General features: G+C 45.0%; 2 protein-coding genes across 4 annotated transcripts in view; one reads left to right on the forward strand and one right to left on the reverse strand.

Annotated features, from left to right (window-relative positions):
- Positions 1-2,478: 2,478 nt before the first annotated feature.
- On the reverse strand, positions 2,479-11,676 carry LOC126541630 (prostaglandin reductase 2-like). Its single transcript, XM_050188477.3, has 2 exons — positions 10,806-11,676; positions 2,479-3,131 (listed from the first exon to the last, which is right to left on the reverse strand). Exons 1-2 carry the CDS (start codon positions 11,550-11,552, stop codon positions 2,751-2,753), a joined length of 1,128 nt encoding a protein of 375 aa, XP_050044434.1. The 5' UTR covers positions 11,553-11,676; the 3' UTR covers positions 2,479-2,750.
- A 173-nt stretch (positions 11,677-11,849) lies between these two features.
- Positions 11,850-26,545, forward strand: part of RIOK2 (RIO kinase 2) — a 71,524-nt gene continuing 56,828 nt past the window's right edge. The window contains exons 1-7 of one of the 3 annotated variants that reach the window (XM_055076785.2): positions 11,850-12,131; positions 12,378-12,519; positions 12,622-12,735; positions 13,171-13,225; positions 15,251-15,371; positions 16,020-16,108; positions 21,291-21,482. In XM_055076785.2, coding sequence (XP_054932760.1) covers positions 12,066-12,131; positions 12,378-12,519; positions 12,622-12,735; positions 13,171-13,225; positions 15,251-15,371; positions 16,020-16,108; positions 21,291-21,482 — 779 coding nt within the window. In that variant the 5' untranslated portion in view covers positions 11,850-12,065. The remainder of the gene's footprint in view (positions 12,132-12,377; positions 12,520-12,621; positions 12,736-13,170; positions 13,226-15,250; positions 15,372-16,019; positions 16,109-21,290; positions 21,483-26,545) is intronic. The other 2 variants (XM_055076786.2, XM_050188489.3) reach the window with 2 other exon arrangements.

Here is a 26,545-nt window from a genome sequence, read left to right on the forward strand (position 1 = left end):
GATTGGCGGGATCGGTTTAAAAAGCGCTCGGTAAGCTTGCGCACGCTGCGAGCGAACGGACAGTCGCCGCTGCAGGAGTATTGCGTTACGTGCGAAGAGCGAAGTGCGGGAAGCGGAGTCTTTAGCGGAGAACACGTATGACGAACACGTTCGCAGACTTCCGATAAAATGGTGGTCGAGTTGGTATACGCGCTCATGTTAGGCTCAAGCAAAGTGCAACAGAAAAGGAGACACCACAAGCGCGCGCTTTTATTTTTTAATTTTTTTTATTTTCGCCACATACGCGCTTTGATTCGCGCAGGGTCTACCCAAACTTATTTCTAAACTCTAATAACAGGTGCATCCTTTGGGGGGTATTTTTGTCACGTAACAATTAATCATTTAGAGTGCATTTCCTTTCTGTAACGCGGCGCGCCCGGCACTTCCAGGTCACGAACGGACCACGCGTTATCAGCGTGACATAGCGTTGTTGACAGGAAAGTACCAAGCGCAGTTTTCAAGAAAGGAAACGCAAGCACGGCAGATTATTGTTTTGTGACAAAAACACCCCAACGGGTGCAACTACCTTTAAGAGTGTAGGTATGCATTATTGCCGTGAATGACTTCTGGCGCCTATAGGGGTGGGCAACAAGGCCGGTCATGCAGCAAAGCAGCAGCACAATATGCGCCAAGGAACCGACCGCCGATAAGGCGACCGTTCAGAGCCATGAATGCCAAAGTCCGCTGCTCGCCTTCGACGATTTCTGTTCTCGTTTCGCGCAGTCCGCTTTTCCTGTAGTTCTGGACCGACAAGCCCGCGAGAAGACTTCTTACGTTGCGGCCTTTCACTTTCATTCCTGAATTACTAGACTGCTACGCTTATGCACACATTTACACTAATCAGGAACAAAAGAAACAGCAAGCACAGATATAGCTCACCGTCTCAAACAAGTTCACGAGCCATGCACCTAATCCTTGAAGCAGACCTATTCACACATTTGCGCAATACGAAATACCAGTCTTCAACAAATCTTCAACAAATCGATTTGTTGAAGGATGGTGGGCAGATTGTTCTAGAGAAACTGGCCACCCTGTATACGCAATGCCTCAGGACTTCGAGCGTACCGGAATCTTGGAAAAACGCTAACATAATCGTAATCCATAAGAAAGGGGACGCCAAAGACTTGAAAAATTATAGACCGATCAGTTTACTGTCCGTCCGTTGCCTACAAAGTATTTACTAAGGTAATTGCAAATAGAATCAGGAACACCTTAGACTTCCGTCAACCAAAGGACCAGGCAGGATTCCGTAAAGGCTACTCAACAATAGACCATATTCACACTATCAATCAGGTGATAGAAAAATGTGCGGAATATAACCAACCTTTATAATATAGCTTTCATTGATTACGAGAAAGCGTTTGATTCAGTCGAAACCTCAGCAGTCATGGAGGCATTGCGGAATCAGGGTGTAGACGAGCCGTATGTAAAAATACTGAAAGATAGCGGCTCCACAGCCACCGTAGTCCTCCATAAAGAAAGCAACAAAATCCCAATAAAGAAAGGCGTCAGGCAGGATGATACGATCTCTCCGATGCTATTCACAGCGTGTTTACAGGAGGTATTCAGAGACCTGGATTGGGAAGAATTGGGGATAAGAGTTAATGGAGAATACCTTAGTAACTTGCGATTCGCTGATGATATTGCCTTGCTTAGTAACTCAGGGGACCAACTGCAATGCATGCTCACTGACCTGGAGAGGGAAAGCCGAAAGGTGGGTCTAAAAATCAATCTGCATAAAACTGAAGTAATGTTTAACAGTCTTGGAAGAGAACAGCAGTTTACGATAGGTAGTGAAGCACTGGAAGTGGTAAGGGAATACATCTACTTAGGACAGGTAGTGACTGCGGATCCGGATCATGAGACTGAAATAATCAGAAGAATAAGAATGGGATGGGGTGCGTTTGGCAGGCATTCTCAGATCATGAACAGCAGGTTGCCATTATCCCTCAAGAGAAAAGTTTATAACAGCTGTGTCTTACCAGTACTCACGTACGGGGCAGAAACCTGGAGGATTACGAAAAGAGTTCTACTTAAATTGAGGACGACGCAACGAGCTATGGAAAGAAGAATGATAGGTGTAACGTTAAGGGATAAGAAAAGAGCAGATTGGGTGAGGGAACAAACGCGAGTTAATGATATCTTAGTTGAAATCAAGAAAAAGAAATGGGCATGGGCAGGACACGTAATGAGGAGGGAAGATAACCGATGGTCATTAAGAGTTACGGAATGGATTCCAAGGGAAGGAAAGCGTAGCAGAGGGCGGCAGAAAGTTAGGTGGGCGGATGAGATTAAGAAGTTTGCAGGGACAACATGGCCACAATTAGTACATGACCGGGGTAGTTGGAGAAGTTTGGGAGAGGCCTTTGCCCTGCAGTGGGCATAACCAGGCTGATGATGATGATGATAATGATGATGAAATACCAGTCATAAAAAAAATCAATTATAAGAAAACTTTATTACCCACAACTAGCCTAGAATTTGAGGCTTCAGCGGTCCCTTCCTCGAGCGCAGCGGCAAACAGCGATTAATTGCATATAGCGTCGATGCTTAATGCTATTGGACCCTGTAACCAATCGTTTTCTTTAGGGAGAGCAGTCTGCGTGACTTGGGGCATGCGACATGCTTGCCAAGTGATGCAATTTGCCATGTCCTGCAGTCTCGGCTGTTCTGAGAGCTGTGCGGACACTGTGTTTGAAGATTCAATCACATCACGTGGATTCAGTAAGGTCGCTGACCATGACCACTTGCTTGCCGATGTTTCCTCCGTTCATCATGCTGATGAAAGCTCGCGGCGCGTTTTCGAGACCTCTTTCGACGGTCTTGCGCGCAATCAGCTTTCCTTCCTTGATCCAGGCCTTCAAGTGCGCGAGACACTCGTCGAATTTGTCCTGGTACTGGAGCACCAGGAACCGGTCCCGGCTGATGCGCTTCTCCTTGATGATCTTCAGGATGTTCTCGGACAAGGGTGGCGGGTAATGCACGCTGCTGTTGTACAAAGCGATTTGGCCGCACAGCACGATGTTGGAGTCGGAAGTCATGTGCCTGATGACGGCGTCGCTGACGGGGCCGCCCACGTTGTCGAAGTACACCTGCGAGTGTGCAAGGGTCTCCCGGTCAGCGACTGCACGTATGTAGCAGTGTGATCCACACTTGGATAAATGTCACAAACACACAGAGCCAACACACTATAACAACAACGAAAACATGGGGAGAATTACGTGTTTATATCTGTTGGCTTTGTGTTTAGGACTGACGAAAGCCGTGCTCCTAGGTTCCCAGCCTTTTAGTTCATTACTTGTATAGTGGAGTGGTTAAGAGGCCCATTTGGTCGCCGTCGCTAGCAAGGAAATGTACAAGGCGACGAGTCCATACACGGACAGGCCGCAGGAGCCCTCCATGCGCTCGTCGCCAACAGATCCAGAACACAGCAGTTTAGTCTAGGTGGCGCTGTGTTATATATATACATATATATATATATATATATATATATATATATATATATATATATATATATATATATATATATAAAATGAAAGGCTTGTTGAGAAATCACCATAAATTGTTTTGTCCCCAACATCTAGTTACACAGTGTAATTATGTCACTTTTTAATTGTTCTTATAGGTGGTGTCCAAATCCACACCCCATAGGGTAGCGTCCTCTGGAATTAAAATGCGGATGTTAAAGGCTACGCTTTTGGTTGCTGAAGGGCGCGGAAGCGATTTCGAGAGCCGGAAACATTAAATCTAGACGTCGAGTTTTCGACACCATCTATTGTCAACACGACAGAGTGACTAGAAGAGAAACAGGGCAAGAAAAGACAGGGAGGTTAGCCAGTGTAAGTGCCGCTGGCTACCCTGTGCTAGGGAAAGAGAGAAAGGAAATAAAAGATGATAGAAGGAATAAAAAGATAGTCAGAAATAATGCGCACATTAACGCGATGCAACGCGCTACAACTCTCAAAATCGGTCGCACAATTCACCAGACCTTAAGAACCTGAGTTAAGCATTGAAGACCTTGAGTGTCGAAAACCGCTTGGACCAGTGTCCTAGAGCTTCTTCCTCCGTCATGAGGCGATCCTAAAGATTTCCGAGCGCGGTCGCGAACTACACTGTAAGGGGGGCAGTCACAAGAGGAGGTGCTTGAACTGCAGAGTGACGTGTTTCCAGGAAGGTATATAATTCACGTGTTCACGTTCGAGAAAGTCCGAGAAGAGTGTGTGTGTGTGTGTGTGTGTGTGTGTGTGTGTGTGTGTGTGTGTGTGTGTGTGTGTGCGCGTGCGTGCGTGCGTGCGTGCGTGCGTACGTGCGCGCGCGCGCGCTTGCCTAAACTATGTCTTTCTGCCTTTGTAAATGGCTTCGTGACTTTGTAAGGCGATCACTTTAAAGAAAGTACTGCGTTATAAGTAATTAAACAAACATTATTAAAGTTGTCCGACTGTAGCATTCGAATACAGGACCTCTAGCACAGAAGCCCGACATTGAAACCTTTACGCCACGGACGCATAGACAAACGGAACCACTACAATTAGCAACGATTACACGGACTCGCGGAGTCTTATCTTCTGCATTAAAAAAGTATAAATTGCTTTGAAATTTATGTCCAGATAAAGAATAATAAACGAAGCCTCTATAGTAGGATACAACTTAAAAAGAGAGAGAGAGAGAGAACTTGGCAACCAAGGCACACGGACCGCGCGGGGTTGTGTTACTCCGCCAGCCAACCTTTTCCAAATGGCGTCGTACTTGATATCTTCGGAACGTCTGCTAATCTTGACGTCTTCTTATCGGCGGAAGCGATGAGGTGTGCAACAGACATGGACCAAATGTATGGAGACTTGCAGAAGGGTTGAAATCTGGGCCAGTTGGTACATACTTGAACGAAAAAACCAGTCAAAAACACAAAGGACAAGAGGAGAGGTTCACACCACAACGACTGGGGTGTGAACCAGTCGTTGTGGTGTGAACCTCTCCTCTTGTCCATTGTGTTTTTGACTGGTTTTTTCGTTCAAATATGGAGACTTAGCAATTCACTCTTTAAAAATCCGCGGTACAGTTCATTTCACTGTCGAGCCCGTTTTACTCATGAAACTTCACTGCCAAGTGAAGTGAAACTTGACAATATATAGTTGCAGCGAAGCAAGCGTTTTATTTCAGTTCAATAAAGAATTAGGCTTTCACCACTCCACTATAATAGACGAGTGAAAACGCAAATTACGCGCTAATAATTTTGCTTTTGTGGTTATCGCCTAATTTAGGTAACAGGGAAAGTTTGAAGTACGAACCATATATTTGCATCCTTGCGGAGGAACAGTGGCCGGCGGTTATGAGGGCGTGGGCGGGGCTTCCCTGCAGATTTAAGTTGTATCCGACTATAGTAATTGTAATGTAGGAACCTCTATGCGCCGGGAACTGATGGCGCGCCGTGCAAAGCACACATGCGTGCTGTAATCGCCGCCGCTCGGTCCAGTAACAGATGAACAGCTTGCTTTCGCACTGGGACAGTTTAACGGTGCTGCTATTCCGTGCGCACGGGCGCGCAATCACATGATTTTTCATATTTCTCGGGCTTTCTATATTGGTCAGAAAAAGCAAGCACGCGATGTGTATCCTCATCATCATCACCATCATCATTTGTTTATGTGCACTGCAGGACGAAGGCCTCTCCCAGCGATCTCCAATTCCCCCTGTCTTGCGCTAGCGATGTGTATACCTTGTAGGAAACTTCATTTTTACATCACTTACGATTCTCTGTAACCACCGGTAATGGACATCTTGACATTAAGAACAATTAAACATTTACGTACTGCTTTTATTTACTAAATTAATATCAGCGACTAAAAATTACTGGCGGTTTCTCAACAGGTCTCTACACAACGTGTACTTTGTCTATTTGCCTAGACTGATGTTTCTTTCTACAGTTATAGCAACGTGCGTGATAGCTTCTATATATATATATATATACATATATGAGAGAGAGCGAGAGGGGGAGGTTGCGTGCGAGCGTATTTAAAATATATGGCTGTTGATCGTCTGCACTCGTGTTTGTCTGGTCGCGTACCATTTCTTTCGCACACTTCCCAGCTGGAAGTAAAAACTTACAAGCATGCGTTTAAACTAACCGGCACCTCCTATTAAGGGTTTGGACTGTCTGGACGCTACTGTGAGCCAGTCGAAAACTAGAAAGAATTATTTTTATATCGCAGCTCTTAGGCGCCCATTCCTCCGGCGAGCGGCGGCGGCGTAACGAGCACCGCGAAAAATAAAAGAGCGAACGCCGGAGACTACGCTCTAGCGGAGACCAATGAGAGCGGCCCCTACGTGCACGCGGGAAACTTGTGTCATGCCACTGTCATGCGGACCCGCCCATAGACCGACCGCTTGATTCGTACTCGTATCGGGTCTCAGCCGGACCGCTCGTTTCGTACTATCGTCTGCTCGCGTCAGCTCTCGTTCGCGCTTGCTTCGATTGTCATCGTTTGCGGTTGTTTTGCAAAGATTGTACGCGCGAACCGAATTGTGCAGTACTTTCTTAAAGCCATGCGGCACCAGCGATTACAGTGGAACCTTCGATGGGTCATGATTAAAAGCCGACGCGCTTGACCCGCAGATCAGATTTTCGACGATTGCCGGCTCTACTACGTCTCTCTCAAATTCTTTGATTCAATATATTGCGATATGAAAACACGAATAGAGCTGCGCTAAATCATCGTAATTGTCGGTGAATTTTTTTTTTTAAGTTGAGGTACATTTCTACGTTTTGTACTGCAGATAAATTACGTTTCCAAACGGTATTCATGTATTCACTCATTTATTTCTTACATACTGCAGTCCTTTACCAGGGCTATCGGAGTAGTGAGTATTATCACCAATAAACAAAGTCAAAGTAAAAGAAAAATCACCGTCCAAGCACTCCGCACAGGTGGTTAACCAGCGAAGGTGAAACGTGCGGCCCTGGTGTTTATCACTGGGTTAATCCTAATGGTTCATAAAACGACGGCTTGGTAGGCTGTCAGATCCTCGATACGCAGTTGCTGCTTGCGCTCGGCTGCACGAACCTGTCCTTGTGGTCGGGCTGCAGCATCGGCACGGCGTCGACGAGCTCGTTCCCGGTTCTGCTCGCGGCGTTGCTGACCGAAAGCTGCCTGCTCCTAAGGAGTATGTATGACTCGTGGCTTATCCATTTCGGGGCCGGAGAGAAGCTGCTGCGTGCGCGCTCGGCTGCGACGGGGAGCAACGATGTCACTTTTTTACTCCGATCGATGACATCATGTTACCTCGCCCGACTGCCAAACAACTTAATGGGGATGCTCCCGAGTAGGCAACATCGATTTTGACGTCGCCGCTTTCAACAAGCCAGCCTTGTAAATTGAAATTTCGGGCCGGGTACCATGACGTCACGGATCGGAGTAAAAAGGCCTTGTGCTATTAGGTGGTGTTGTCTAATTGAGGCCTCTCTTTCTCTTTTCGCGCATGCGCACGGGGTTGCGCCGGAGGAGTTTTCGGCGTACAGGGGACCGACAGAGGGAGGGAGGGACGGACGAATCGGCTAGCCATATACAGCTTCGTCGTATAAATGTATGAAAACAATGCAGTTGAATGTACAAGGAAGGGAGAGCATCCTAAGACACTCAAACGTTGTTGTAAGCGTAATGAGCGGATGTTGACAGATATTATATGCAAATTTGAAAAGAAGAAAGGAAAGACACGGACGGAGACAGGACTACAAGGATGAACGCTGAACTTCCAATTACATGATTGTGAATGCTTCCCGAAAATATATGTGCTATCCGAGCCAGGGGTTATCATCTGCACATGCGTAAATATGCCATCTCTTTGTGTGCAAGGGTGATTGAGGCCATGCTGACACATCTCTCTCCAAGTCGAGAGGTCCGTTCAGATTCTGCGATTTCTCGTGCCACACGCGTTTTACTCCTCTTGATAACGGAAGTGTTTTCAAGGTTGGGCGAACAGTCCTTGCAAGTCAGAGAATGACTTGCCAGTAAACCTTCAAACTCTTTTCCTTCACGCACATTTTTTACGCTGTTTGCGTGCTCCCTTAACCTATCGTTAACACACCTCCCAGTCTGGCCAATGTACACTTTTACGCACCTTAAAGGAATTTCATAAACTACACCTTCTGTGCATTCAACACAACACCGTCTGTGCTTTGTGCCGCAGTTACCGCCGGTTCGGTCAACCTGCAAAGCTTTTGACAGCTTTGCAGGTCCTTAAATGCGTTGAGCATTCTATCGACAGAAATGGTTCCATTGCTTTTCAGTATGCAACTGGGGTCTAAGTTAGCGGTTTTTTAGAACTCTTAACGTTTTACTTATGGTCAGTGTACATCTAGTTTGAAGGGACACCACACTTGCAGGGTGTATGCATTGGATCCTGCATCGCCCCAGCCCTTAGAGACTTAGTACTCGCTTATTTCGATCATCTCATACATGCCTTGCTCACAGGCAAGAACGTTCTTAAGCCATTCTGCTTTGTTAATGACTTTTGGGTTGTTTTAAATTGTCAAGCGCAGGCCATTGAATGTAAAAGCAGAAAGGTGTTGGCTATGTTCAAAGATGCAATGCACCCACTTGACCTAACGCATGAACTCCCAGTCAATGGCCAAATCAAAATTTTAGATATCCAGTAGTGGTTTAAATGTGTTCGTGTCTGCTGGAGCTATGAACTGCGTGCCAACAAATCACTCCTGCCTTTCAAGTCCACCCACACTAAACTCGTTAAATGAGCTATTGCCACGCTGTGCCTGAAGTTTGATTATTGAAGAATGCTCTTGGCAAATCTTACCCGCACTGTGTCTCAGATGCCTTCAATAATCAAACTGAAAGATTGCTGAGCGCCGGGTATCCTCAGCACCTCCTCATTTCGGTAACAGAGGGCCTTCTCAAAAAGATTCGCACAATGCCACAAATGTGCGAAGCTCACGCACAGTGTAGGTAGAAGGTAGCTGTGATACCTTACATTCACACGCTATTGCACAATCTGAAAAACATGGTCCAGCGTTACGACGTGAAAGTCGTGTTCTCTGCCCCTCACAAGCTGTCAAATCTTTGCTGGTTGACCGACCCTGCGGCAACCCAGAAGCGCGACTGTGGCACAAAGCGCAGGCGGTCTTTTGTTGAACGTGCAGAAGGTGTAGTCTATGAAATTCCTTTAATGTACACAAAAGTGTACATTGGCCAGACTGGGAGATGTGTTAACGATAGGTTAAGGGAGCACGCAAACAATATAAAAAATGTGCGTAAAGGAAAAGAGTTTGAAGGTTTACTGGCAAGTCATTGTCTAACTTGCAAGGACTGCTTGCCCAACCTTTAAAACACTTCTGCTATTAAGAGGAGTAAAACACGTGTGACACGAGAAATCGCAGAATCTGAACAGATATCTAGACTTGGGGAGGGATGTGTCAGCATGGCCTCTATCACCCCTGCAGACAAAGAGCTGGCATATTTGTGCATACACAGATGATAGCCCCTGGCTTGGACAGCATACATATTTTGGTGAAGCATTCACAATCATGTTATTGGAAGTTCAGTGCCCGACCTTGTCGTCCTGTCTCCGTCTATGTCATGTCTCTTTTCTTGCACTGCCGTCTTTTCAAATATGTACCAACATGCCCAATTCGCCATATTAATCAAGGTATTATATGCCATATATTTCTATGGCCAGGGGGAAATATGTATTTAGAAATAAGTATGTATATTCTGCCGGCAGTTTGTCCTCATTAACTAGCCATGCTTACGTTACTAATGCCGGCAGAGTCGACAATTCAGGCAAACGGAGGCCTTGGAACAGTAGCTGAGGTAATAATTTCGCAGCAGGATCACCAGGGCACCCAAGGTGCAGCAGAGGAATGAAAAAGGGGGCTGTTCACATAGAAGAGCAGCTGTCTGCAATAGTGGACAGTCAACCTTATACAACCCTGGAGCCCTCAACTCAGAGACAGAGTTCCAGCTTTGGCATCCCCGTTACCCCTTTTGCATCCTGCGCCACCAAAGCTGTAACCACGGCGTTCAGTGGAACCGGTATGCTGTCGCAGACAGACAATCCTGTATGGGGGCACCCCATGGCATGCTTGGGCCTCAGCGAGCCCACACCCACGGGCCAGTTCAGGTTACAGCTTTGGTGCCCTGGAGGTGCCGCTAAAGCATACTAAATAATGACACGTACGTCGCTTACACTTAGTACTAGTGCAAATTCTTACTGTCAGAATCTGGGCACGTAAGCCTAGGGTATTTCTGCGAACTGGCAGGAAAATTTATCTCGTGCAATTTTACTGAGCTGCCACCAGAACATCCACTCCGTATTTTAAACAGTCAGTACGAGAATGAAAGACATGCTTAGTATGTGACTGTTTCTGGTGGATGGTAACTTAGAACGTGTTAAGTAGTTGTTCGGCAAGGCGTATCATGATGAGTTCAAGAGAGAGCGCAGACGTTTCTGGGACTCAATCTTGCGTCCTTTCGATGCAGGAGTGAGACGCAGGGAAGCTGGATGAGACGGTGAAAAATTCCTGCCGTAGCATAGGTAGATGAAGCAAAATACCTTTTACTTGATCGATTATATGCTGTTTATGTCGGCAATTATATTACACGGGCTACAAACAGCGAAGTTATACCTATTCAATGATTGGTCGTACAATGTTTTTGTATGTTGGTGCTGTTGTTTTGTCTTGTGTCTTGCACTAACGTGTTCGCCAAGAGATACCGCACCCTCCACTCGACCGTACGAAGAGAAGCAACTTTACGCACCTGAATGCCATCGGGACATGTCACCGTCAGCCTCTTGTCCACGTCTTGGGTCTTGTAATTAATGGCCGCATCGAACTTGAGTGTTTTGGTCAGGAAGTCACACTTCTCATCCGAGCCGCAGATGCCAACAACTCTCTTGCAGCCTTCTAGCTTTGCAATCTGGCCCGCCAGCGAACCGCAGGCGCCAGCCGCCGCGGACACAACACAAGTCTGGTTGGCAGATGGCTTGATGCCGCCTTTTTCGCGCAGCCCCAGCAACGCCGTGAGTCCCGTGAGACCTAGGCATGTCAGCACGACGGACACGTCGCCACCAAGTTCTTGGACGTCCAATTTTTGAAGCGAATCGGCGGTCGTCTTGAAGTACAGCTGCCAAGGCCACGACATGGCTCTGCAGACAATATCGCCTTTCTCAAGCAGAGGGCTGTGGGACCGCTCGATGATGCCGACGCCGCCCAAACCTTCGACGCAGCGTCCAACGAGCCACGGCGTGAGGTAGTGCACGCCCGTATTCTCGTTCATGCGACATCGCAAGGCAGGATCGATGGACAGGAACACGCTGCGAACCAGGACCTCCCCGTCAATGAACTCTCGTGGTGTAGCGCACTGTTCCGTAGCAAAATTACTGAGCTGCGGCTCGCCGTCGACACCAGGACGAGACTTGAGCACAACGCGTCTGTTTACCAAACCTGTAAACGAAGATGGACGCTCACAATTCGTAGATGTTGGAGTTACACAACGAGTTTCCATGTCTTTGGTTCGATCAATGGTTCGATGCAGCGAAAAGGGAAGTTTGAACTAGTTTGAACCGCAACATCAGAGCGTTGACCTAGGCGCTGCCATTTTTATGTCGCGAGCTGTCAATCCAAATGGTCGATCCGGGGTCCTATCAAGACCGGATTTCAGCACTTCCAATTCCTAGATAATTTTAATCAAAATAAATTTTGTTTTTAAATTGAATTAATAGTTTATACAATAATATTTTAAAATGCCAGTTGTTTTCATAAAAAGTGTGTTATTATTGAAAAAAATAAATCGATCCAATTCAAGCCTTAGCCTGTTTAGCCTCGCGATTGCGCATGCTGCGAGTTGTATAGGTGTTCTGTGGTGAGAGGCTGTGTATCGAAGTGTGGTATTTTCACTGAGTTTCGCGTTTTATAAGTTCGTAACGTATATTCCCTGCTGTCGCAACCAGACAGTGGGCTAAACGCAGGTGTATAAGTGGTAGTAGGTGCACTGTGCAGCGTGCCAACAACAGTCAAGATGGGGAAACTCAACCTTACTTTGCTTAGGTACATGTCGTCTGACGACTTCAGAGTCTTGACTGCGGTAAGAACGTGGTGTGCATTTCTAGTGGGTCTTTCTAACAGTCGCAGGCGAACTGAAGCCATGGTAGATATTGCAGTGATCAATTACCTAATATGATACTGTGTTGGAGAAGGAGAAAAAGATACTGATGAAAGATAAACCTAGTCCTCACCATATTTAGTTGTAGCTACGTACACACCGTGCAGCGTACACTGGTCGAAAGTACCGACGATCATTGGTAAATTTCTGTTTTCATTTTTTTTACAGGTTGAAATGGGAATGAAAAACCATGAACTTGTGCCTGGGGCACTTGTCGCCACCATTGCCAACCTAAAACATGGGGGATGTCACAAACACCTCCGAGAGCTGTGCAAACAAAAGCTTCTTTCCTACGAACGTGGCAAGAGATGTAAGCAACGCGTTTGACTCTTAACCAGTTGCCTTAAATTAGAGGTATCTGATCTATTTTACCATTGACCTTTTATCAATAACGTTTTGTTTCCCCGCACAGACGATGGTTACCGGTTGACAAATACGGGGTACGATTACCTCGCCCTCAAGACTCTCTGTTCACAAGGTTTGGTGAATTCAGTTGGCAACCAAATTGGTGTAGGGAAAGAATCTGGTACGTGCTTCTTTCTTGCTGCGCTGCATTTTGTGCGATTCGAATCGCTCATAGCAGAATATTGCCACTGTCACAAATATTACATACAACTAATTCTGGCAGGTGAAAAAAGGTTTCCCTGCAACTCTTGTACCTGATAGGCAGTGCATTAAACTTCTTAACAAAAAGAAATGTCAGATGTGAACAGTATTGTAAAAGCTTTGTCGCATGGCTCTGGCTTCGTTACTGTGAAATACTCGGTTATTGATGCCTTCTTATTCTCTCCTTTTTAATTGGATATTTAATACCAGTAATGATACAGCACGTATGACGCTGCCACTCAATGATAAAAGGTTTCACTTTGCACTAGCAAATACGAGTTCTTTGTTTACAACTGGAGCACTTAGGTTAATTTGCAGTGCCATGATGTGTGCACGTGTTTATTGTTCTATATAGATATATATGTGGCAGCCAATGAAGAAGGAAGGGACCTGGTCCTCAAAATAAGCCGGCAAGTCATTTTTCTTATCCTTCTGTGTATCACAGTCTAGATCTCGCAGCCACGTGAATCGAAATATTTAACTGGTTGTATTCAAACTACGTAAAAGCACTTAATTCGTCAGTGTAGAAAGCTAAAGTATGTTAGTAGGTACTTATGTATATCATGAAGGAACCTTTAAATCTGAGCTTAAGGGCTAACTGCAACATGTAAAAAGCCTAGTTTCAGGTAGTGCATACAAACTGCAGCCCCCATGCAAAATTTTGTTTGAAATACAGGTGTGGCCACATATCAGTGGGGACAAAGTGCAAAAACATGTGTGTCTCGTGCATTGGGGGCACATTAAAGAGCCCCAGGCAGTCACAATTAATCCAGAGTCCCACACTACAACACGCCTCATAATGGGATCGTAGTTTTGGCATGTAAAACCCCAGAATTCATTAAGTACAAGTGGATACAGGTTGAAAAACCAAGCAAAAATATACATTTTTGATAGCGAGTCTGGCAGAAAGAGCACCTTTACCACTTACCGGGAATGACACAGAATCTAAAACATTGTGAACTGAAGCAGCACCTGGGTATGACCTCCAAGACCTACGAGATAAGATGGCACTATTGTCTCACTGGAAATCTCAGAGGCAATGTGCTGGGATTTGTTTCACATCTAACTACCAAGAGCACATGTTATCTACTAACATGCTATGCTGTTAATAAGAAAATCAGCCCTGTAGATTTGCCATGATAGCTACAATAGCATATGCTGCTCACTTATGATCAGTTTAGTGAAAGTGGAAAATTTTGGCAGCTTGCATTTGACTCTTCATGTAGGCATCCTTAGAAATGTCCTGCATATTTTCTCACTGCATGTACAAGCAGTGCAGGGCTCACAGCAAAAGTTTGGAGACACGGGTGACTGAAGGAACATACAGTAGACTTCCATTAAGATGAAGTCAAAGACAGTTGGTACTTGTCATATCAGAAATTCATCTTTGCAGAATATATTCAGAAAACTAACAATTTGTGCTGCATCCATATATTTCTTACACCAAACAATAAATGACACAGTGTTAAAACTAAAAGGTAAGCATAAGGAGGTACATTTGTTGGGTTTACATGATACAAACTATTATTATATGTGCTTTCAGGTGCTGTTCACTTTTCTTTAGTATTCGCGTGTGGTTAACGACGGTGCACCACTAAATTATTCATTATCAGCTGCATCATTTGTGAATGTCAGCTGTTGTTGCAGCTCCTGGCCAGTGTTCTCACCATAATTATGAAACTGCTAATGCACCTCAAAGACTTTGTGATCCTGCTGCTTTCTGCAGCTTCGTTGCTACTTTAGATGCCAGCTCAGCCTGCGAGATCAATCATTTGAAATGTACATAGAGTCAGGTGCACATTGCATGGCCAGAGGTGGTAAAAACTAGCCTGGACCCTTCTATGGTGTCCCTCATAGCCCACTGTGCAGCTTAATCTTTGTAAAACTGTCTTAAACTCAGCAGCCTCAATTTTTTCTGAGGCAAAGGTGGTGATATAGGCTTTTGGAAGTGCTATATGAACCAACCTTCAGGGTCACCACATTGCACCAAAATCACATGGGAATCCTTACTATTTCTGTCTTGCCCTGTTTCAGTCATTGTCTTCAGTTATTCACCACTGTCCTGGTCATTTTCCCAAGAGGTGCAGCAACAGTCCAAGATATGTTTGCATGTGGCAGTACACTCATTTAAAAGCACGAGCAGTCCATTGCAATGATTGTGACCCACCTAAAACACTCAAAACTTGTACCTCTTGAGTTGCACGGTGTAACCAAGGCATCCAAACTACCCTACATCTGTGGCTGACACCAAGTAGTATTGCAAAACTCAATAAAGCTTTTTTTACATCACAAAAGTAAAAATTTCAGCTTTTAGCTTCTCGAAAATTTTGACCCCTGCAGCTTTACCTGCATCCTGTCTTGTCTCCTGAATTTTAGTGGGGGGATGTTTTCTTTCTTTCTGTCTTTTTATGTATTCACTGTACGATTCTGTGCAGGTTGGGTCGAGTATGCTTCCGCAAACTGAAGGAAAAGAGAGATTACCACAAACATCGTAACAAGGCCTCTTGGCTTTACCTCTCAAGATTGGCCGCTGTGAAGGAGTTTGCATTCATGAAGGTGTGTGAATACGTACTTTTTCATCTTTTGTTGCCTCATGGACATCCCTTTCATATTTTTATCCCTCATTGTAAAGTCTGTGTCATTTTTTATTTATTTTATTTTGTGATACTGTCAATCCCATCAGGGATTTTTACAGGAGTGGGTTAGAAGGGTCTGTAGACATTGTAGTACAAGCATTTACATAAGAATACAAAAGGGTACTTGGTAACTGTAGAGTTTCATGGACCTATGTTAACAGCAATAAGTATGGCAAAAACATAACGCACAAAGAGCTTATTTCAATTACATATGATGTTTTGCAAAGAGACAAAAAGGAAGAAGGAATAAGCATATGGTTATACAATTGATAGCATCATACATCATTTCACATCACACATTTCCAAAAACATTTGGTAATTAATACAATGATAAAGACAATGTTGGTAACATCATTTAGTTGTGATTGACAGTACTGTTGTACCAACAATTTCAACAAATTTGTCAACAGTGGGCTGTGCGACTAACGTCTAGGCTAAAGCATTCCAATCGCGAACTGCTCGCGGGAGCTGACTTACATGCTGACTTACCTTTTAAGACTACACAATTTGAAATGAAATGTGCATAGCTCAAAATAAGTAGGTATATTTTGTGGTGGTGATCTTTCAGGCTCTTCATGACAGAGGGTTTCCTGTACCTGAGCCGGTGGGCTTCAACCGTCACTGCATTCTTATGGAGCTCATCAATGGGCACCCACTGTAAGTGCCATACTGAGTTAACCAAACGGAAATCACCAAAAATATTGATGCCATACATTATCAGTTTACCTGCACCGCTTTGCTTTTAAGTTATTTTGAACAGGAAGCAAGCCTAGCCTGTCCAAAATTACTATTAATGGAAGTGTTAGTCTCACTTTTGTATGCAAATTGAATTTACTACATGACAGAATTTGAGTTTCAATATTTCTTAATATCTTGTTGGGTGTATGGGATTAGTATGAACGTAAGCTTTCATTACTTGAGCTCTATAAAGCTTCTGGCTACTCGCTGACCATTGTTTCTTTCCACTTCTAAGTATCTTGACCAGTAAGGTGTAAATTTGCTCCTATTAGTACACGTTGCCTATAGAACAAGTAAAAGTGCGTGAGGACATAAGAAGGAGTCACAGGACATAAGACACAGGACAGAAAAAGGAGACGTACGAAGCACTTTGTGTGTCTCCTTTTTATGTCCTGTGTCTTGCACTGTCACTTTTTGTTATGTCTCAACATCATCAAGGAAGAAAAATTCGTCCTGGTCCGGAACTTCTTTTTTCAACTGCGGAGCTTTCCTTTCGAGGAACCTGTATGGGTTTCCTTTGTAGCAATTGCTACGATTGGGTGCATGTCTCAGTTTTCCGTTAATTAATCACTTCTGTCCACTTTGTGGGTTTCCACAGAACTATTACGTCAAACTCTTGCCTTTGCTTTGAGTTGACAAATTCGACTTTGCCCTGCCATCTGCTAGCCACCTGGTTAGCTCAGATGGTAGAGCGGCTGCCCCGGAAAGGCGATGGTCCCGGATTCAAGTCCCGGACCAGGATGAATTTTTCTTCAACTGCGAGGCTTTTCTTTCGAGGAACCCATATCTGTTTCCTTTGTAGCGATTGCTACGATTATGTGGATGTCTCATTTTTTCGTTAATTAATCACTTCCATGGTGTCTACTGACGGGGGAACCAGGAATTCTCAGGGATTTTGAATAGTTTGGAAATACTCAGGGAAAACTCAGGGAATTTCTGCTTCTATCGGGGAAAATGAGCTGTAACTTTATTGAATGGAACGAAAGCCACGGTAATGCAGGCTCGAGTAACGGAGAGGAATAGTAACGAATCCACTTTGATGCCGTGTCGTCCGCTGTAGGAGTTGCCAGTGTACCATCAATGACCAACTTTCCGAACGCCTGTTAGTTCGGACGGCTTCGTGGTACCACCACATTCCCCATAGAGTCAATGTATAAGAACGTCTGAAATTTCGGACGCGAAAACCTTTCGCCGTCCCATTTTCCGGACTTTCTGCCGGGACCACCAGTCCGAAATGGCAATAATCAAAGCCACCATCATTGCCGTCATTTTGATTACCTTGTCGCCTCAAACCGGCTCCCTCGCACGCGGATCTGCTGGCAGCCGTAGCCACTACCGCGGCAACGCTAGGCCAAGCTGCTTCGACGTTCGCTATTAAGCTTCTTGCTGTTCTGCGCCGTGTTTTTCATTGAAAGAATTCGCCGCTGTCAGCAATGGCACTGACTTCGCCTTTGTGGCCCTCGCGATTTGCTTCGAAGCACGGAAAGCACGACGCGTCACTTAATGCCGGTTCTTGAAAATCAGCTTCGCCTCAATGCAGCATTGTTACATGGTGAAGCATACGTGAAAGTATTGCAGCGACGCATAACGAGAGTGGGAAGGGGCAATTGTCATAAGACACAGTATGTATGTATTCCTTAATTATACACGAGTGCACCCCCGCCTCCTGTTACAGTATGAGCACCGATATGCCTAATAAGTGTGCTGGCAGGCCTTCAGAGCTTTCTTGAGTGTGTCTGTGGCGATTTGAGCACTTAAAGGCCCCTCACCAATTCTATCCATTTTGAGCTGACAAGCGCCGTGCATACTATTCTCGCTAACGATCATGTCTGCTAGGTACTACATCGCTACGTGCCATGGAAAAAGCTGAAATTTCAAACCGAACGCCGTCTGCCCTCCTCGAGGGCGCCGCGCTCCCAGCCGGAGAGTCGACATATATCGCACAGGTACGCCTACGTACATCGCCCTGCTGTGACAGCGCTCATAGTGACACGTGACTTCGAGAATTTTTCGAAGCAACATCTGTTACTTGTGTAATTTGTTGCACTTAAATAGACGAATTAAAGTTTAGCGAAATAATAAAACACACTAACCAAATGCCTGTGTGTTCTTGTATTACTTCGCACCACAGCAAGAGAGATGTAATTCCCCTTTGTCTGCTTCATCCCACGTCGTGCAGTCACGAGCGCAGACAACATAAGTATGCCATTTTCTACCATGTTCCATCACGCGGTCATGCTCTATGAACTGCTTGTGTCTGTGTCAGACAGTGCCTCGGTATTCGCATAGCACTGGCTTATACCGCTAGTCAGCTGTTCTCATGTGCAGCTTGCAAAATAATGCGCTGCGCGAAACGAGACGAACGCAACAGCTTGTGGGTGATGCCGTTAGCAGAAATGCACCTCGCAGCAAAATAGTAAGGGAAAAAACATGAAAGTGGGGCCCGTGACATATGTGTCACGTTTTTTGAGCTCTGGTATGGAAGAACACAGGGAAGAAATTTCGCTTGCAGAGGCTAGACAGGGAAAGGGGAGAAGGTGCCTCTCTTAGCAGTGGCCCTCGCCGCCTGACATCATGGGTTCGCGGCACTGAAATATTTCTATCTCGGCTATTAATGAACCAGCTTGAAAAATTGTTCTGGCAGAACGCTCCCTAGACGGCATGTAACAACTTCCAGCAAATCGACGAAATTTGTTGTGCGGCAAGGTGAGGGGCCCTTTAAGGACAGTAAAGGACATGCATTCATTTTTTTCGCACTGCCCGATTTTTCTGACGTTTTCGCGGCCCCTAAAGAGAGTGAAAAATCGGACGTTGACTGTACAACTGACTAAGAGGATGCTTCAAATGGTCCATAGGGCGAACACGTGGTGGAAGGATGACGAGAACAGAAGGGACCTACGCATTGAAAATAAACAGGAAAGGAAGAGTGCCGCCGCTTCTGTGAAGGAACTTGAGCTCAAAAAACAAAGTGTTGGCTGAGGCCGTGATGCAGGTGTCCCTCATACAAACCAAAATGAACTCATTAAAGCAGAGTAACACAACACTGAGGCGTTGTACGCAGGCTGAGTATGTCAGGACAATTAAGGTTGGCTTATCAACTGTTCAGAGAGAATTTCACTTGTGACAATGTTCAGGCCTCATACCAATGAGCTTGCTATCAGTTGATAAATACAGCTCATGTTCGAGAATATTTGCTTCTGTGTGCATATCCTTTTTATTCGTATTTGAGAATGTTTGACTCGATTTGCAATGGTGTTTACCATTCTTAAAGATAATTTATTCAGTGTGCATTTTACTAACCCTGCCCTTCTGTCTTCTTTTTGAATAAAATAAACACTAGTGCTTAATATTCAAACTGCATTAAGTCATTTCTATATTTTTTAACATACTTAATAGACAATGACAGCATCGGGCAACATGGTGTCAACCCATCTTCACATAAAACGAAGTTCTGTGTCGCTCCCAGAATTTTGCAAAGGCACTTGGGGAAAACCTGGAAAACTCAGGAAATTTGGAAATGTCAACTTGGTAGACACCCTGCACTTCTCTCCACCTTGTGGGTTTCTGCAGAACTATTATGTCAAACTCTTGCCTTTGCTTCGAGTTGTTGACAAATTCGACTTCGCCCTGCCATCTACTAGCCGCCTGGTTAGCTCTGATGGTAGAGCAGCTGCCTCAGAAAGGTGGTGGTCCCATGTTTTGAGTCCCGTACCAGGATGAATTTTTCTTCATCTGCGAGGCTTTTCTTTCGAGGAACCCGTATGGGTTTCCTTTGTAGCAGTTGCTACAATTGGATGGATGTCTCATTTTTCCGTTAATTAATTGTTTTCCTACTTGTAGGTTATGTGATAGGACAGGCACACAACCTAACGTTGAGTAGCTTTGCACATGTGACCTACTACTGTTTTGCAGTTTCAAAAAGTGAGGGAGAACAGCAGTTTCAGTTGTAAGCATACCTGTTGAAAACAAACTAGTGCTAGCGCTGACTCAAAAGTACGAAAATAGCATGCGGACAAAAAAAAATTTTTTTCGTTGTGTGGCGCTACACCTGGCTCATGTTTTGGTACACTAGTATCTTGTTTATAGCTGATGTGATGCATAGTTACTTTGACCGACACTTTGTCTAGAGGTATGCATGCTCATTATAAATTGTGGCAACAAGTTTAACTTGAAATACAGTCTACACTCATTACAACGGACCCCTGTACAAAAGACTTTTGGATATAACTGACCATATGTCTACCATAGTTTGCTCTACCTATTTTATTAATGCAACGAATTTCGCTTTTAACGGACTGAGTTACAATGAACTATCGGCTACAGCGGACGAAATAATGGCAATTTTTATCAAAATCAGGCATATAAAACGGAATTTTGCTGTGTCGACACAAGCTGACAACTGACTCGCGAGGGGCAGCCGATGATCACGGCTCAAGATCGTGCGTGCGAAGGAAGAAGGCAGGGCAAAAGCATGCCGTCTGCTTTTGCATAGGAGGCGGCGGGGGTTCTACTGCAGCAGCTGCTGCTTACGGCGCTGCCGCACGGGTGCGATATCTTGAAAGCTTGAACGTGATCTGCAATGTGGACAAAGTGCACCCAGTGCCGATATCTTTGTTTGTTGCACTGTGCTTTCAACGTTTTGTTTGCATTGAAGCGAGAGACAGCACGGAGGCCAATTCGCTCGCTGCTGCTACTACGTTTCCTCACTTTTGACAGCAACTTTCTGCAGTCATCGAGCGAGATGTGTTCATGTTTACCTGTGCATGCGTGACACCGTGCTTGTTAATTTAGTTAGTAAGCGAATGTTTACAACTTTGTACGGCCAATAAAACTACAATCTTTACTTCACAGAGCTGTCTGTTAATTTGCTATCGCAATAGATGCTTTGCCTCGAATGAAACTGCAACCCCCCCCCCTCTTTTTTTTAATTTCGTATGTTTGTCACTTGCTCTTTGTAATAACATTACACATTGCGGCCAAATTTTCAGATATTACGGACTTTGAATAAAATAAACATTTCTTGTCTGATTATCAGGATCCGTTGTAATGAGAGTCGACTACTTTGTTTAAATAAACTAAACTGCCGACCTCCCAATCGCAGGTGCCATGTTCATGACTTGGAAGATCCTGCGCAGCTGTATGATCAGCTCATGGACTTGCTTGTTAAGCTGGGCAACTGTGGCCTCATACATGGAGACTTTAATGAATTCAACTTGATGCTTAATGCTGAAGACAAGCCCACGCTGATTGATTTTCCACAGATGATGTCCACATCCCATCACAATGCAGAGTGGTATGGTTACATTTACATAGAATGTTTTGTGGCTATTTTGACTGTGACGCATAACCAGTGCAATAATATTGTTCACTTCTGTAAAGATGGCATGCTTCCTACTCTTGTTAGGGAATATGATTGTCTCAACTTATGAAAGAAGAGAAAATTACCATCTTAAGTGTGGGTGGACCTGTGGCATTTTTTTGTTTAGTTCGTCTATCAACACTGCCTACAACAGCCTAGCCGCATGCACAAGGAAAATAACGGCACGCATTGTAAATGTTGTGTGGTTGATGATTTAGTTTGATGGTGCCTGACCTTTCACATGCAGACCAGACATTCTGCAAGGTTAGTAATTGTGCTCATTGACCATCATGAATGGAAAAATATTTTGTGAGCTACATATTGGTTCTTTATAGACAGTGACGAGTTTGCTATGAACTGGGAGACCACGTGTAGTTTTGAGGTGTCAGTCATGCCATGAAGACTTGGTCAGTGACTGCAAAGACTGATTTTTTCCCATTGGGCCAGTCTAATTCACAGAAAATATCTCTTCCACAATAATTAGAGATATTACAACAGTTACGGATAAATGGAGGAGTTCATTTATAAAGAAGGATCCTAATGTTTTCTAATGCACTGTCAATGACGTAGCCATGTTAACGGTTTTTTCTCTTTTCTCTTCTTTTTTCCCGCAAGGACTATCTGGGACACATATGATAGTGGTTGAATAAAAGGGAGGAAACTTAAGTTTATTTCTGAACAACTCTTAGTCCCAGCCGTTGCTGTCGGAGCTCAGTGCAGTCCTTGTCATGGTGCTGAGTCCATTTGGCTGAACTTGTCGACGTACTTTATGTGAGCTGCTAGCAGGGGGCCATAGCGTAGGGCGTAGATATTTTGCAGTGTAGTGGTCCAGCTCTCAGAGGGGTTGAGAAGGGAGGGTGGGAAATTTGTACGACTAAAGTAAATATTTCAAAGTAGTATGAAGTATGTCTGGATGTTTGCCACATACTTGACCCACCAATCAGCCCGGTCTGTTTTCAATGTGGCATCGGATAGCATATGTGTTTGTGCCAGGCAGATTAGCACAGCATCTTCTCTAGTGTATGTGTGTGTACATGTGTGTGTGTGCATGCACACACGCAAAAAGAAAAAAGCAAAAAAAAGATTTAAGAAAAGCAGAGGTCTACCACTGGGGACACTGGACTGGGACTGGTGGGTGCTCAGCTAACCCGTTTTCGAGCGGATTGTCCTGGCTCCACAGTCAAAGTACAGGCAGAGGAATCATGTGGTGCCGATGTGAGCGCTGTGTTCAGTGCAAATGCTGGCATGATGCAGTCGTGTGCCACAACCTCATCATGGCCATTAACACGGATGGTCAGCATCATCTTATATTTCAGTGGAGAACAAGAAATGGGCCATCATAATGGGGCTTGAGGGACGGTTGAATGCCTTCCCAACGGATGAAAGCGTGGGTCGATGTAGCGAGGTCCTTGCTTACAGACGTTTCGAGTGGAAGGTGTCCATGGAGAGGTCAGTTACAGTCACTGAAAAAGCCTTTCTACATAGTCCTGCAGTTTAAGTGCTTCGAAACACAGTGGGGAAAAAAATTCACCGTGTAGTTGCAGGGTCGTGCCGTAAACCATCTCAGCCACCGTGCACCTGAGGTCCTCCTTAAAATTCAAAGCATATGTCGAGGAAAACAAAGGGAATTTGTCGACCCATCGGGCACTGGCATTGCGGGCTACAAGGGCAGCTTTGAGCTGACAATGCAGCCACTCCACCATACCATTGGTGGACGAGTGATACGCCGTCGTGTGAATGTGACGGACACGAAGCAGGTCTGCAAGCTCGCAGAGCAGGTCACATTCAAATTGATGTCCACAGTCGGTCGTGACAACGCTTGGACAGCCAAAACGGGAAATCCAGCTGCTGACACATGTTGGTGACGTGTCCAGTAGCGAGAATACTTCCAGCCAGCGGGTGTCCCGGTCCACACAAGTGAGGATGTATTGGGCACTACGGGATGGAGGTAGAGGACCAATGATGTCGATAGGCGTGTGGTTGAAAGGTGTGTCTGGTAGGTAAAAAGGTTGTATCAGTGGCTTTGTGTGTCTGGTAATCTTAGCTTGCTGGCATTGGAGGCAGTCACATGCCCATCGGCGGTTGTCAGAGTCCATGCTCAGCCACACAAAGCGCGTGGTTGCGAGGTGCTGTGTTGCACGAACTTCAGGGTGGCTGGTGGTGTGCAACGTCTCAAAGATTCGTCTACAAAGATGCATTGGCACGAATGGGGCGCGAGCAGCTAGTCGACACATCGCATACAATGGTGCCTGAGGAGAAGGAGTGCGGCATTTTACAGAGGAGGGATGGTCAATTAGCTTATTCAATTAATGATTAATTGTTAATCAGTTTAGCCTTTAATTGAATGATAACTTTCTATGCAGGTTTCTTTATCGATTAATTTATTGACATTTTTGTCGACACTTTTAAAAAGCTTGAAACACAATTATTTACTTTTGTAGGACCCTATTTTAATGTTTGAGAGTTGGAACTAAGTTTGAAAGACAAGTGTATAAAGGTTTGATAAAGGACAATCTTTAACTTGTTAAAAACTAAATGTAGTTAGCACTAGTGATTTTTGAAGATAAACAATATATGTTTAGAATGGCACTTAGTGCAGAATCAAATATATGTGACTCTAGTAAATCCCTGTACGGTACAGTTAAACAAGAAAGAAGAAAAATGGCAAAACTGAAAGGTGAAGTCCAACTGAAGTATGCAAGAAATTCTAATATGCACAGAGAAAAGAAAACTACTGGTTTAGGCTGTTAAACCATGTGCTCTTTTCTACGTGCGAAGGAATATGTCAATTGAATGGGATATTTGGATTAAAGCGACACTTTCTTTATATAGCTACACAACCAGCGTGCGAGAATAGACACTCAGACGCTGTAGGTTTGCTCAAATCGACATCAACTGCGTCGCCATATCAAATACATGCTCCAAATCGGCGTGCATGCTCTGCCACGTCTTAAGTCGACTGGAAGTGGCACGATGATGAACGACTGGGTTGCTATAGTATGCTTCGAATTGCGCGGTCATTTCAAGCCTCTAGCTTTGGGTGACGTGTGGAGGAAGAGAGAGGAAGTGCTCGGCTACGCATCTCTCGGAAAAAGCCAACAGCCACACAGTCGCTGCTCATGTGCTGCCATTACAGTACGATATCATAAATTTTTTGCGCCACTCCTGTCAAACTCTCGAAAACAATTAATCAAACAGGCCTAATCAAGTAAGTTGATGAAATGAAAGCTGGACATCAATCAATGGTAATCGTGTTGTGGGATAAATTTAATCAATTAATCATTCATCTATATTACCAAACCTATCGCATAGTGCAAGCAACATATACGTAGAGTGTAGTTCAGCCGTCTCGCTGTCAAACTGGGCCTCATCCATTATCAGTCCCTTACAGTCCTGGACTGCTTGGGACTGCTGTCCCTCATCAGATTTTCTTGGAACAGCTTTGGAAGCTCCTTGCACCAGTCCGAGAGCTGCCAGAATCGCAGTTGTTTTTCACGGACCAGAAGTCGTAGACTGTCCGAGGACTCTTGGAGCTGGCAGCAGATTTTTGCTTGCACAAGCAGCTAGCAGACGGCGGCTGTCGTCTGCTAGATGCACGCTGCGTTTGATGCCAGGTTATGAAAGATGCCGTGTGCTTCTGCGTACTTTATGCGTTCCAGATGGCAAATCCTGTGCACTCAGCTATCGCTTCTATTACAACGGTGCTTTGCGTGCCATCATGCGAGTTATTCATGAGTGGTCTAATTACCAGAGCTGTAGTCTTCGTGTCTTTCAATAGAGAAGCACAGCGGTCAGGCACACATCCTTGCTTTTCTTGATGTTTTTCGCGAAATCTGTCATGTTCATTGCAATGTGCATAGTAAATAGGTAGATTTCGCTCGTCAGGTAAGTGAAACTGGTGTGCAGCAAAGCATACATTGCATGCTGCTATTTCACGCCACTAGCTGGGGTGGTATACAATCAGAGCTTTGCCGATTACTGTTGCGCTATATTGTGCGATATGTTGATTCCTTCTGTTGCCGAGCTCGAGCATTTGCTTTTTGACGGGCAGGATTAGTAGACTGTGTACTCGTGCTCTGTCCTAGACACGCGTCGGGCTTTTAATTAGAAGACGGTCTGCTGAGCTCTGAGGATATCGGCAGGTGCTTTCTGCATGAACAGCGACGTGTCAGGACCGTGATGTTGCTTATCAACATGTGGGAATTCCGCTTAAATTTCGCTGGCAATGAACTAGCTTAAATAAAGCAGTTAAGGGGCACAAAGAGCGAGAGCACGACGTAAACTGCACTTTGCGAACACATTCTGTGCGCTCAGGCTGCGATTCCACTATGCAAGATTTGTGGTTGTGTCTGCGACATGGCCTCTGAGGCTGCACCATTTCTGGGGCCACGCTAATGAATAAGCTGGGTAGAGGGTCATAGGTCAGCAGATGATGGCAGCTGGGAGAGAGACTTTCGGTCACGATTATTTTGAACGATACATTGTGCAGTACCAGACAGCTGGATCATCAAACTGTGACGCGCTCTTCAGTCAGGGCTAGTCAGATCGGCAGCCGCGGACGATCCGGGATGGCATAATCGAAGAGGCCCACTGTTTCACTGCCGCGATCTCTTTGAAGTCAAACTTAGTTGTCAAAATGGCATCGCTGCATGAAAAAGCGTCTGCAGCAGTGTTCACAAGACCTGCAGTGTAAGTAAAGTCAACTGTGTTCTCCGGGATAAAATTCAGGTGGGGAATCTCTTTCAAAGTGTGCATCATGTGGTTTCCATGAAAAGCACATGTGAGGGACTTATGGTTCGTTAAGACATTAAAAATTAGACCCTGTAGGAGGTGTCAGAAGTGTTGCACGACCTGATAAACAGCGAGAAGCTCGTGACTGAATGTGTTGTAGCACATTTCCAGGGTTTTCAGTGTTTTCAAGAAAAACCCAAGTGGACACAAAGTGTTGGTACTTCTGAAGATCAGCACCTACAACAGTGGAGGAAGCATCTGTGACG

Source organism: Dermacentor andersoni, chromosome 2, assembly GCF_023375885.2.
Source record: "Dermacentor andersoni chromosome 2, qqDerAnde1_hic_scaffold, whole genome shotgun sequence".
Lineage (NCBI taxonomy): Eukaryota > Metazoa > Arthropoda > Arachnida > Ixodida > Ixodidae > Dermacentor > Dermacentor andersoni.

Coding starts and splice junctions, on each gene's coding strand:
- LOC126541630 (XM_050188477.3), bottom strand. CDS start 11,552: ATGGAAACTCGTTGTGTAACTCCAACATCTACGAATTGTGAGCGTCCA. Junction 3,132..10,805: donor CATGTCCCGATGGCATTCAG/GTGCGTAAAGTT, acceptor GCACACTCGCAG/GTGTACTTCGACAACGTGGG.